A 13,547-nucleotide genomic window follows, 5' to 3' on the forward strand; every position below is an offset into this window, starting at 1 on the left:
CGAAACTCAAAAATCACTTGCCGAGAAATAGAAGCGCTGAACCAGTTATTTTGATTTTGATTTTTTTTTTCCAAAAATCTGGATATTTAGATTAAAATTCAACACTGATTCATAAATCGCATGAGTAGGAATATCTTATTTTATAGAATTTAAATAACATTTTTATTATTGTAAATTTTTGAGATGACGTCAACCTAATTTTGGGTACCGTCCAGTAGTTTTGGACATTATCTGTATAATAAAAATCAGGAGAGACGGTAGATAGACAGACAATCAGATGCAAACGGGGACCTATTTTTTCATATTCTAGGAGTCATGAAACGTCGAGAAAACATAGAAGTAGCCAGTTGTCCAATGGACTCGATTACAATTTAAATTACGCTCAGGAATTGAAAAAATGCTTTCGAGAAATAAATAAGTCTAAAAATAACAAGGTCATAAAACTACAGAAAAACAAGAGATTTTTCCTATAAAAAAATTGATGGCAAGTTATTTCGACAAAACTGAAACTGAAAAAACGAAATCCCTAGAAATCTAACAAAGAAAATTGTGGCATCGGAATATAAATAATAATTGAAGAAATCAAAAAATTTTAAAAATAGGAAAACTTAAAAATCGAAAAACTAAAAATCGAAGAAACAAAGGTTTTAAAAATTGGAAACTTGAATAACCGAAATCTGAAAAGTTAAAAATTGGAAAATCAAAAAATAACTAAAGTCAACAAATTGAAAAATCCAAAAATTTAAAACTTACCAAAATTGAAATTTTGAACAATTGAAAAATCGAAACCTTGAAAAATAGAGAATTGAAAAAAATCGGAAAAATGAGATGTAGAGAAATCGATAAAAAATAGATAAATCGAAAGATCATAAGTTCGTACATTCGAAAAACTGAAAAATCCAAGAAAGTAAAAATTTTAAAAATGGAAAATCTGAAAAACTGAGAAAATGAAAAATCCCAAAACTGATATCTCGAAAATTTGGGAAATCGATAAATTGAAGACCCGAAAAGAAGAAGAAACAGAAAACCTAAATGTCGGAAAATCCAAACATTAATAAATCGAAACATCAAAAGATCGAAAAATCGAAACATCGAAATCTCGATAGATCCAGAAATCGTAAAATTGCAAAATTGAAAAATCGAATAATTAAGAAACCGAAAAATTGAAAAATCGGAAAATCAAAAATTTTACAAGTGGTAAAATTTGAAAAACTGAATCTAGGAAAAATTTAAACAAAAAAACGAAAAATTTCAGAACTGAAATGTTGAAAATTCGAAAACTGAAATGTTGACAAATGGAACACTGAAAAGTTGAAGAGAAATGGTTGCAAAAATCAAAAACCTGAAAAATCGAAAAATTGAAAAATTGAAGAAAAATTGATGCAAAAACCGAAAACCTGAAAAATCGAAAATTGGAAAATTTGAGGAAATGAAAAATTGAAATATCGAGAAATCAGGACGTCGAGCAATCTAATATGGAAAAGCCGAGTAAATCAGCTATTTGTTCATAAAATAGGAAATGATTTTTTTGTCCCAAGAAAACTTTTTCCTGTCGTGTTACACACATGATTTTTTCTACGAGTGCTTGAATAATTTCCGAAACTCAAAAATCTATATCTATAAATCAAAAAACTGAAAAATCTAGGAAAAATTGAAGAATCGCAAACCTGAAGAAAGATCGAGAACTCAATCGAAAAGTGGAAAAATCGAAAATTTTAAAAATAGAACAACTGAAAAACCAAAAACTTGAAAAATTGAAAAATTGAATAATTCAAAATCGGGCAATCGAAACATCGAAAGTCGAGACATCGAGAAATGGGAAAATCATAAAACCCAAAAATCTAAAAGTCAAAAAGTTGAAAAATCGAAAAGTCAAAACACCGATTAATCGGAAAATCGAAAATTTAAAAACGCCAACAATTGAATAATTCAAATATCTAAAAACTGAAGAATCCAAAAGTCGAGAAATCGTAAACGGAAATGTCGGAAAATTGGGAAATCGAAAATTTAAAAAAGTCGATAAATCGAAGAATCAGATAACTGAAAAATCTTTGCTACGGAAGTTCAGGCAAGTTTCTGTTAGCGTTTTAAAAATTAGACAGTGATTAATTTTATAGAGTTTGTTTCATCTAATGAAAAAAGGGGGTAGGTATACGTTTTTCAAATTTCAATCAATTGGTTGCCCTGAAATTTTGTGAATGCTTTAAAGTTATCGCAAAGTACTAAATCCCTAATCAAAATTTACCGGTTTGCCCAAAACTTAATGACGTGTATATTATTATCGGTGTACATGCTTAACTTCGATTGTTTATGTGTATACATTCAAAGAATGTCACGCAGAAATTTGTTTAATTTGAGTAAATTGTCTCCCCAAAACAGAAAACTAAAATTATTAATTAAGCCACAATGGAACAAAATGGGTAATAGTAGTCTGAAGCTCAAGTGTTTATTTATGTTTATACATCGAAAGAATGTCACGTAGAAATTACTTTGATTTGAATGAATTTGTCTTCTCAAAACAGGACTAAAATTACCAATTAAACCCAAATCGAACGATATGTTACGAATGTTATAATTTTTCTACAATTAGGAGTCATTTATTCTTGAGAAATGTTGAAAAACACAATTATTTATTTATTCACAATAACTCAATTTGCTACATTTATTACATTTTTTTTTTTGTGTTAGCAGGTACACAAATGTACTGGAACTGTTATGACAAACTATAGTTCTAATAAAGTATTTACACAAATATACGATGAAATCACCTAACTACTGATTTTTTAAGACAGCAAGAAGAGAATAAGAGCGCCTTAAAATCTAAAAAAAAAAATACATATTATATTACTATATATGTAAAAAAAATCACAAGTGGGTTTACCGTCGTAAATGTGGTCACAGATAAATCTAGAATTTTCCCAGCTGTCACAACAATGGGTCTTTGAGAACGTTCCATCAACAAAATTAAATCCCTTTTAGACTCAGCATCATAGTCGTACCAATTCCCCATATAAACTGCATTAATTATACTATTACTCTGTAATACTCAAATTAACTTTAAAATCAGTTTTTATAATAAAATTGTACAAACCTCTTCGTACAATATCGTCCCATAGTAACAATAAAAATATATTTGAACCAGAAGGATAGTTAAATAGCTGACCATAATGAAAAAATTTAGAGTCATCGGTGGTATCTAAAACCAAGTGATTAACAACTCGAAATTCAATATCCAAACAAGAAACTCACTTTGCCTAACTGGAGGCAACAGAAACACACAACAACGACACTTCCTGCAAATTGACTAAAAACAATACTTGAAAAGCAACATTCGTACTCTTTGACGAAACTGGAAACTTTCTATATTACACGAAATCTATTTTTATTTTTGTTCGATACTTACTTCAAAATTATATTGTGATGATTAATACAGTCTTTGACATTACGTCTCGTGATAAATATTTTCAGTGATTCGGAATCTGCAGTGCACTGGTTAAGATATTGTAAATTATTTTTCAAAACTTGGATATGCCCAGACGCTAATCCACAAAGTCCACCAATCAGAGGGTCAATGGCGGCACTAGCAATAGACACGTATCCAACACCTGCCAACTAAATTTACAAAACTAATTGAGCTTTTTTTGCAAATTTACCCAAAGTAAGTAAAGCAAATACTAAAAAATACACAATGTTGTTTTCCATCAAATTAAAAGGAAGCCATACATCCACCGGTAGTTGTCTTTCTTGTACAAGAAAAGGTTTCACCGCCCAGCTTACATTACCAGCAATAATGGAACCAAGAAACACTTTGGAATTTCTCTGACACGTCTTAACCCACTTTTCCAAAAATTTTTCCTTGTCTTCTTTTACCTCAAACGAGAAATCTTCCAAATAATGAATGCACCTTTTAATCCGGCTTCCATTCATAACAAAAGGCATCAGTTTGGTAATTTGGCAAGCTGTTTCGGCCACTAGAAACCCATTATCACCGATCCTCATCTGGTCAATCTCTTCACCAAAAATAAAATTCAAAATTCCTAAAACCGGTACAGGGTATGTAAATGCAAAATATAGTAACAAGGAGCGTAAACGCGATTTTCTTGTGGGTTTTTCAGGAGGGTATAAGCCAAATGCTCTCATTATGTAGATGTTAATGCTGAAACTCTGCCAGATGATGGTGGTCATTTTAACTAGACCGCTGCGGGGATGCAAATGAGGGTTGCGTTTAATTTTGGTGAATCTAAGGGTTCGATAAGATGGCACAAAGGAATTTCTAAACCCTTTAATCAAGTAAGGGTCAAATTAAAATTACATCAAAGGCGATAAATAAATTATAATGATCACGAAAGCCTGCAAGTGAGCGACTTTTGTTGTGGTCGTCGGTTTCATTTAAAATTCTTTATGGGTAAGTGAAGCTTAAAAATTGTGCTTTAAAATTAAATTAATTATTTTTCGTTGAATAGAGAACGGGAGCTACTCGTATTACGACAGTTGTGTATTGAAGTTCACCATTTACGTAGGTATCGAAATAAAAATTATTATTCTTGTAAATAATTATGGAAACACACGAGACGTTGTGAAAGCAATCTTTTAGAAATATACTATATTTAACAAATTTGTTGATATAATTATATAAAAGACACAGAGAAATAAGAACAATACAAACTCAAGAAAGTCAAAAGAGCCAGACAAAGTCGAAAATAATAACGTTCGACAATATTTTCTTTCAATATATGCAGTTGTTAATTTTCATGTATTCATAAATTTGTTTATATGTGCTAATTTATAGTATGGTTCGTCGTCGTTAATTTATTAATTTATTTGTCAATTTATTAGTAAATATTTTTTTAACCCTTTCTTTGTAAGAGTATTATTAAATAATTGACTTATAAATTTGTTTATCATTTTGTATTGTGCTCTACGTTGGCCATCAACAAATACAGTTCAGTGAATGGCTTAGAATTTTGTGGTTTTTGTGTTACATTTGTTGCCAATCAGCAAGAACCAGGGAAAGATCTGGAACAAGTCTAACCAGGAAAGGATAGCGTTAGGGTTTGTTACTGAGGAATTAAATGATAAAATACAACCACAATACAGATACAATACAAATTCAATACAGATATACATATACAAACGACATTCCACGAATCACTTCACTTCACTTCTCCTAGTGACAATCCACGAACGAAAACTTCACCTCATGCTATTCCAAGAACGACTGACGACATGAAGAATTTTCTCATTTTTTAATTTTTAGATTTTTCGAATATCTGCTACATCAAATTTTCGAATTTTCGATATTTCGATTTTTCGATATGTAATTTTATGAAATTTCGATTTTCGAGTTCTTGATTTTATCATTTTCGTTTTTTGGAATAATTATTCATTTCATATTTATAAGTTTTTTGATCTTCGATTTTTCTAATATTGGTTGATTGATCGAGTTTTCGGATTCTCCGAGTTTTCGAATTTTCAATTTTTGACTTTTTGGAACATAAAACTTTCGAATTTAGATTTTTTGATCTATCAAATTCCCAATTCTTTCGATCGATCGATTTTCGAGTTTTTTATTGTCCAATTTTCGATACTTTTATCATTTAATTATCGATTTTTACTTATTTTTTCGAATTTTGTTTTTTCGAGTTTTCAGTTTCCCGGTCTTTGAATATTCGATTTTTCGAAATTTCTGTTTTCGAGTTTTCGATTTTTCGAATTTTCTAATTTAGATCTTTCGATTTTTGATCCATCTTTGGAAGTTTTGACTTTTTTAAATCTCGATTTTCGAGGTTTCTATTTTCCAATTTTCGAGTTTGCTAATATTTGATTCACCGAATTTTCGAATTTTCTATTTTTTTTAAATCTCGACTTTCGAGTTTTGATTCTTCCATTTTTAGATTTTGGAATATTTGAGTCAATGAATTTTCGAATTTTCGGTCCTTCGGTTTTCCATTTTCGATTTTTTGCATATTTGACGCATCAACTTTACAATTTTTCGAATTAGCGTTTTTTCAAGTTTTCGTGTTTTCGATTTTCGACTTTTTGGAATATCGAAATTTCGAATTTCGATTTATCAAAACCTCGAATCTTTTCGATCCATGTTTGGAATTTTCGATTCTTTTAAGTCTCGATTTTCGAGCTTTCTATTGTAAAATTTACTTCATGATTTTTCTAATATTTATTTTTCGCGTTTTGGATTATCGATCTCACCAATTTTGGTTACTTATTTTTTCAAATTTAGTTTTTTCGAGTTTTCAGTTTTCTAGTTTTCTGAATTTTTGATCTTTTGAAATTTTGATTTTCGTGTTTTACATTTTTCGATTTTTCGAATTTCGATCTTTCGATTTTTGATCCATCTTTGGAATTTTTGATTTTTTTAAATTTCGGTTTTCGAGTTTTCTATTTCCAATTTTCGATTTTGCTAATATTTGATTTACTGAATTTTCGAATTTTCATTTTTTTTAATCTCTAATTTCGAGGTCTTGATTTTTTCATTATCAGATTTTGGAATATTTGAGTCAATGAATTTTCGAATTTTCGGTTTTTCGGTTTTCGATTTTGGATTTTTTGCATATTTGACGCATCAACATTTCAATTTTTCGAATTTGCGTTTTTTCAAGTTTTCGTGTTTTCGATTTTCGACTTTTTGGAATATCGAAATTTCGAATTTCGATTTATCAAAACCTCGAATCTTTTCGATCCATGTTTGGAATTTTCGATTCTTTTAAGTCTCGATTTTCGAGTTTCCTGTTGTAAAATTTACTTCATGATTTTTCTAATATTTATTTTTCGCGTTTTAGATTATCGATCTCACCAATTTTGGTTACTTATTTTTTCAAATTTTGTTTTTTCGAGTTTTCAGTTTTCTAGTTTTCTGAATTTTTGATCTTTTGAAATTTTGATTTTCGAGTTTTACATTTTTCGGTTTTTCGAATTTCGATCTTTCGATTTTTGATCCATTTTTGGAATTTTTGATTTTTTTAAATTTCGATTTTCGAGTTTTCTATTTCCAATTTTCGATTTTGCTAATATTTGATTTACTGAATTTTGGAATTTTTATTTTTTTTGAATCTCTACTTTCGAGGTCTCGATTTTTTCATTTTCAGATTTTGGAATATTTGAGTCAATGAATTTTCGAATTTTCGGTTCTTCGGTTTTCGATTTTCGATTTTTTGCATATTTGGCGCATCAACTTTTCAATTTTTCGAATTTGAGTTTTTCAAGTTTTCGTGTTTTCGATTTTCAACTTTTTGGAATATCGAAATTTCGAATTTCGATTCATCAAAACCTCGAATCTGTTCGATCCATGTTTGGAATTTTCGATTCTTTTAACTCTCGATTTTCGAGTTTTCTGTTGTAAAATTTACTTCATGATTTTTCTAATATTTATTTTTCGCGTTTTGGATTATCGTTCTCACCAATTTTGGTTACTTATTTTTTCAAATTTTGTTTTTTCGAGTTTTCAGTTTCTAGTTTTCTGAATTTTTGATCTTTTGAAATTTTGAATTTCGAGTTTTACATTTTTCGGTTTTTCGAACTTCGATCTTTCGATTTTTGATCCATCTTTGGAATTTTTGATTTTTTTAAATTTCGATTTTCGAGTTTTCTATTTCCAATTTTCGATTTTGCTAATATTTGATTTACTGAATTTTCGAATTTTCATTTTTTTTGAATCTCTACTTTCGAGGTCTTGATTTTTTCATTTTCAGATTTTGGAATATTTGAGTCAATGAATTTTCGAATTTTCGGTTCTTCGGTTTTCGATTTTCGAATTTTTGCCTATTTGACGCATCAACTTTTCAATTTTTCGAATTTGCGTTTTTTCAAGTTTTCGTGTTTTCGATTTTCGACTTTTTGGAATATCGAAATTTCGAATTTCGATTTATCAAAACCTCGAATCTTTTCGATCCATGTTTGGAATTTTAGATTCTTTTAAGTCTCGATTTTCGAGTTTTCTGTTGTAAAATTTACTTCATGATTTTTCTGATATTTATTTTTCGCGTTTTGGATTATCGATCTCACCAATTTTGGTTACTTATTTTTTCAAATTTTGTTTTTTCGAGTTTTCAGTTTTCTAGTTTTCTGAATTTTTGATCTTTTGAAATTTTGATTTTCGAGTTTTACATTTTTCGGTTTTTCGAATTTCGATCTTTCGATTTTTGATCCATTTTTGGAATTTTTGATTTTTTTAAATTTCGATTTTCGAGTTTTCTATTTCCAATTTTCGATTTTGCTAATATTTGATTTACTGAATTTTCGAATTTTCTTTTTTTTTTAATCTCTACTTTCGAGGTCTTGATGTTTCCATTTTCAGTTTTGGAATATTTGATTTAATTAATTTTCGAACTTCCATTTTCGATATTTCGGTTTTTGATGTATTGAATATTTGATGTTTCAAGTTTCCGATTTTGTGAGGTTTCATGTGTTTTTGATTTTCGATTTTTCGAATATTGGATGTATTGAGTGTTTGATTTTTCGAGTTTGCGACTTTGCGGGTTTTCATTTTTTCAATTTTTAATGGTTCGAATATTTGACTCATAGAATTTTCGAATTTTTGGTGTTTCGATTTTCGATCTCTCGAATTTTCGATTTTTCAAATTTTCTATATTTCGACTTTTTGATTTTTCGAATGATTGATTCATGGAATTCTTTAATTTTTCAGTTTTCAACTGTCGATCTATGGAATTTTCGATTTTTCAATTTTTCCATAAATCCCAATTTTAGCGTTTCCTGTTTTTCGGTTTTTAGAATTTTCGAAATCTCCATTTACAAAGTTATGATTTTTTTTTTGTATTTCAACGTCTGAATTTTCGATTTTCGATTTTCAGATTTTTCGATACCTCGTTTTACAATTTTTCAAACATTTGATCCATCAAATTTTCGAATTTTCGAGTTTTCGGTTTTTCGACTATTTTCTTTTCGATAAATCGATTTTCGAGTTTTCGGTTTTTCGAGTTTTTGCTTTTCAACATCTCGAGTTTCAGTTTCTAATTTTTGGTTTTTGAAATTTTTAATTTTCGACTTTTTTCAATTTTTCAATTTTTTGGTTTTTCGAATTTTGAATCTTCGATTTTTCGTTTTACGATCTTCACAATTTTCGATTTTTGATCGTTGGAATTCTCGAGTATCCGTTTTTGAAATCTCGTTTTACGAGATTTCGGTTTTTCGAGTATTGAATTTTCGATTTTTCGTGTCTTTTTTTGCTTTTTCACATTTTTTTTTTTTGACTTCCCTTTTTTCGATTTTTCAACTTTTCGGTTTTCGAGGTTTAGATTTTCGATTTTTCGTTTTACGCTAATTGGATTTTTCCATTTTTCGATTTTCGATCTATGGAACTTTCGAATATCCGTTTTTGAAATCTCGTTTCTCGAATTTTCAATTTTTGAATATCGCTTTTTTCGGGTTTTCAAATTTTTGATTTTTCGAATTTTGAATTTTCGATTTTTCGTTTTACAGTTTCCCGATTTTTCTATATTTAAATGGAATATCAAAAATGTCAAAAATGAAAAATTTCAAATTTCTTATTTTTGACATTCATTTTTTCGATTTCAATTTTTCAATTTTTCAAATTTTGGATCTTCGATTTCTTGTTTAACGGTATTTCGATATTTAAATTTTTCGATTTTCGATCTATGGAATTTTCGAGTATCCGCTTTTGAAATCCCGTTTTTCGAATTTTCGTTTTTTCGATATAGTGATTTTCGAGTTTTCAATTTTTTGGTTTTTGAAAGTTTCAATTTTTGATTTTTCGTTATTTCTACTTTTCAGTTTTTTGGTTTTTTGAATTACGAATTTTCAATATTTCGTTTTTCGATTCTTCGATTTTTCCATTTTTCGAATATTCGGTTCATCGAATTTTCGATCTTTGGCTTTTAAATTTTTGGAAAATATCGATTTTCGAGTTTTCGAAATCTCAATTTTAAAGTTATTGAATTTCACATATTTTTGACTTGCTCCATGTTTCTAAAATTTAATTTTTTGCAAAAAAATTCCATCTCCTAAGCCCCCCCTGTTCGTTTCCTAAGAACAAGCACACTCCAGACTAAATATAAACAAGTGTGTTTTCGTAACATAATGTGTTCGAATCATAGACATTGGCGGAGTATGGGTGATTAAAATATGATATATGTATTCAGAAAAATAAGCTCTAGAAGCATTTCCAAAAATATAGTGTCATTATAAATTTCACAAAATAATTTTTTTAATTTTTCGAAAAAGTTATGATAAAATCAGAATGAGGCATTTATTCGTAAGTATTTTAAACATGTTTTACAGCAAAAATAAACTTGAACAAATGTTTGTTTCCTTTATTTCACAATGGACTTCGTCGAGAATCACTAAGATGATGTAACAGTTTTGCAATTTTTATTGTAAGATGGATTTTACAATTTTATACAAATAAACAGTTACACTACACTGATTTTGCAAATGTGTTAGAAAAACAATTATAACGACATTTAACCCTAAATAAATACCTACATACGTAATAATTGACGCAAATAATTAGTAAACACTAAATTACTGATTTTTTAGAACAGCAAGAAGTGAATAGGAACGTTGTAAAATCTGCAACAAATTTCTCATTTGTATTAATTTTGCAAACAAACTATAATATAAAACTAACCATCACGAAAGTGTCCACAGACAAATCTAGAATTTTTCCAGCCGTCACAGAAATTGGCCGTTTAGATCGTTCCATCAGAAAAATCAAATCTTTTTTTGAATTGATGTCGTAATCATACCAGTTTCCCATATAAATTGCATTCGACAGAGAATTGCTCTAAAATTTTAATTCCAGTTAAATTTACATACACTTATTGCAATCATACACACTTCTTCATACAGTATGGTCCCATAGTAACAATAAAAATATATTTCAGCCAGAAAAACAATCAAATAACCTACAGTGTTGAAAAAAGTTATAGTCATTGGTGGCAGCTGAAACAAAGTGATTATTATTGATTGCGGATTAGGAGAATAATTTTACCTTGTTTAATTGCAAGCAACAAAAGCATACAACCACAACACTGGCTAAAAATTGGCTGAAAACGATACTCGAAAAGCAGCGTTCATACTCTTTGATAAAACTACAATTAGTAAATTTATAAAATTTAGAAATTAATTGTTTTTCAAGTTTACTCACCTTAAGATTGCGCTGTGATATTTCACACATTTTTTAATATTTCGTTTCATGGTGTCACTAGAGGATTCGGCAGACTTAGTGTGAAGATTTTGCAAATTATTTTTGAGAACTTGAAGATGCCCCGACGCTAGACAGCAAAGCCCACCAATCAGAGGGTCAATCGCGGCATTACTAAGAGACATGTAACCAATACCTAATAACAATAACCGACTTAAGAAAAGTACTGTACAATTATCCAAATTTTTAGTACCTAAAGACAACATTAAAAATATTATGCAGTAGATTTTCGTGTTTTCAGTGGGACTACAAGGAAACCACACATCCACCGGAAGAATTCTCCCCTCTCCCAGAAACGGCTTCAAGTTAAAGCTTATATTACCCACAACGATGGAAACAATAAACACTTTAGAATTCCTCCGACAAATATAAATGCTCTTTTCTAAAATCTTTCTATTGTCTGGTGCCACTTCAAAGGACGAATCTTCCAAATAGTGAATGCATCGCTTCATTTGACTCCCATTCACAACAAAAGGCATTAGTTTGATAATTACACACGCTGTTTCGGCCACAACAAAACCGTTATCACCAATTCTCGTCTGGTCCTCCTCCAAAAAAATATACAAAGCACCCAACGCCGGCACTGGAATTAGAATTACAAAGTATAACAAATAAGAACGTATGCGAAATAATCGTGTCGGTTTTTCTGGAGGATATAACCCGAACAGTTTCATTATTTTGATGTTTGTGTTAAAACTCTGCCAGATGATGCTGATCATCTTAACTCGGACAGTGCAGGAATGAAGTAACCGTGTTTAATTTTATTACGAGGACAAGTTCAAAGGAATCACGCATCCCTTTAATTAAGTTAGGGTCAAAGCGAAATTACATCAAAGGTAATAATTAAATTATAATCATCACGAAAGCCTGCAAGGGGGTAAGTTTTGTTAGTCGCCGGTTTAATATAATATTCTTTGTGTGTAACTGAAACGTGAAAGTGGGTGAAAATCCGTCTATTTTTTATTTTTCTAGACTTAAGGTGGACAAAACTGTTTAAGTGTATGATATGTGTGTAGAATAGTCACCTTCACGTAAACATTGTTTTAAATATGAATGTTGAGAATCAATTCCAAAGAGTGTCTAAAAGGTGTAGATTGTACTGAGAAGAAAAATATCCAAGAAGAAACAGCAGATTTTTTTATGCAGTTCAACTTCAAGTAGGGAAAGATATTTATTTCCAATAATTAATTAATTTGTTTTTTTATTCTAATTTGTTCTAGATCTGATCATCAAAAATAAACCTGTCCAACACATCTTTGCTTCTTTGAAAAATTATAAAATTTATTTATGCGAAATTTTAATTTTTTGTGATAACCTATAACGAAGGAATAAAGACAATATAAAAACTACTAGTCACAGTGTAAGAAAAAAAAAGTTTTCAACCTCTTAAAAAAAAGATATTTGGGGCTTCGACAAGGTTTCACATTTAAAAAAAAAAAACGACAATTGGTGACTCCGAGAAGGTTTATATATATTTGATTTTACGATTTTCGCTGTAAAATAAAAACCAGAGGCATAAATAACACCCCTTGTCTTTCAACACAAAATATTTATTAAAAATATTGTTTTCTTACTTATTGCTACAAATCTTAAAATCGCCAGTTAGGTCAACCAGACACCCAACATCTATTATTTTTACTAAACACAGTACAGTTTACTAGCACATTGTATAGTGTCTCAGATACTACAAGGTTATATGGCCCCACTAAACTTAATAATGGAATGTTATAATTTCTTTTGTGCGGCTGGTTACCGACTCAATCCTAGCAATATAATAAATAATAAATCAAGCATTTGTCTCAATGTCTTGCCGCCTCAATATAATTGCTGGCTAATCTGCTTAAACATTTTTGAGACATTAAACCAACACAAACACAATTTACAACTGTGGGTTTGCTTTATTAACTGCTCCATTGTCGTCTTCATAATATCCTAATTTTACAACAGCCATATAACCTTGTAGTATCTGCGACACTATACTTGTCTCATTTTATTTAATACTTACAGTTTCTACTGAACAAAGTTATTAGGTCATGAACATAACAAACTATTTAAGTTATCTAAAAACTGCATACTGTGGTGACCAGATTTGAATGAACATTTCGTGCAAAAAATCGCATTTGAATAATTTGAATTAAAAAAAAATTCAACCAAAAAATTCGTCAAACATAGGCAACCATGTGCACGTTTAGTTCTTGCTGGTAGCTGGTAGTTCTGCTAGGAAGTTTTAGTTAAGAGGGTTGGTAGTGAGAGGACCCATAGCGAGAAGTTGGCTTGCTTTGTAGAAGGTGGAGAGAAGGTCACTTTTGGTTTGTTGTTGTGAGTGTAAGCACGTGGTGAGTTAGCTAGG

At 29.7% G+C, this 13,547-nt stretch overlaps 2 protein-coding genes across 2 annotated transcripts; both read right to left on the reverse strand.

The window, feature by feature from the left end:
• Positions 1 to 2,613: 2,613 nt before the first annotated feature.
• LOC135128875 (odorant receptor Or1-like) lies at positions 2,614 to 4,185 on the reverse strand. The gene is made up of 7 exons (XM_064055952.1): positions 4,092 to 4,185; positions 3,654 to 4,037; positions 3,404 to 3,605; positions 3,250 to 3,349; positions 3,092 to 3,196; positions 2,882 to 3,037; positions 2,614 to 2,820 (listed from the first exon to the last, which is right to left on the reverse strand). Exons 1-7 carry the CDS (start codon positions 4,183 to 4,185, stop codon positions 2,773 to 2,775), a joined length of 1,089 nt encoding a protein of 362 aa, XP_063912022.1. The 3' UTR covers positions 2,614 to 2,772.
• A 6,292-nt stretch (positions 4,186 to 10,477) lies between these two features.
• LOC135129015 (odorant receptor Or1-like) lies at positions 10,478 to 12,151 on the reverse strand. Its single transcript, XM_064056099.1, has 6 exons — positions 11,391 to 12,151; positions 11,141 to 11,333; positions 10,985 to 11,084; positions 10,831 to 10,935; positions 10,622 to 10,777; positions 10,478 to 10,563 (listed from the first exon to the last, which is right to left on the reverse strand). Exons 1-6 carry the CDS (start codon positions 11,914 to 11,916, stop codon positions 10,516 to 10,518), a joined length of 1,128 nt encoding a protein of 375 aa, XP_063912169.1. The 5' UTR covers positions 11,917 to 12,151; the 3' UTR covers positions 10,478 to 10,515.
• Between the last annotated feature and the right edge of the window lie 1,396 nt (positions 12,152 to 13,547).

This window comes from Zophobas morio, unplaced genomic scaffold (genome assembly GCF_036711695.1).
Source record: "Zophobas morio isolate AGI-343-1 ecotype UQ-CSIRO unplaced genomic scaffold, CSIRO_AGI_Zmor_V1 ptg000014l, whole genome shotgun sequence".
NCBI classification, from domain to species: domain Eukaryota; kingdom Metazoa; phylum Arthropoda; class Insecta; order Coleoptera; family Tenebrionidae; genus Zophobas; species Zophobas morio.

Excerpts from the sequence above, each read along its gene's own strand:
- LOC135128875 (XM_064055952.1), bottom strand. The coding sequence starts at position 4,185 with ATGACCACCATCATCTGGCAGAGTTTCAGCATTAACATCTACATAATG. Across the intron at positions 3,350-3,403 it reads CATCACAATATAATTTTGAA|TTTCGTCAAAGAGTACGAAT; the intron begins GTAAGTATCGAA and ends GAAAGTTTCCAG. Across the intron at positions 2,821-2,881 it reads CTGTGACCACATTTACGACG|ATTTTAAGGCGCTCTTATTC; the intron begins GTAAACCCACTT and ends TTTTTTTTTTAG.
- LOC135129015 (XM_064056099.1), bottom strand. The coding sequence starts at position 11,916 with ATGATCAGCATCATCTGGCAGAGTTTTAACACAAACATCAAAATAATG. Across the intron at positions 11,334-11,390 it reads ATTTTTAATGTTGTCTTTAG|GTATTGGTTACATGTCTCTT; the intron begins GTACTAAAAATT and ends TATTGTTATTAG. Across the intron at positions 10,778-10,830 it reads GGACCATACTGTATGAAGAA|AGCAATTCTCTGTCGAATGC; the intron begins GTGTGTATGATT and ends TTAAAATTTTAG.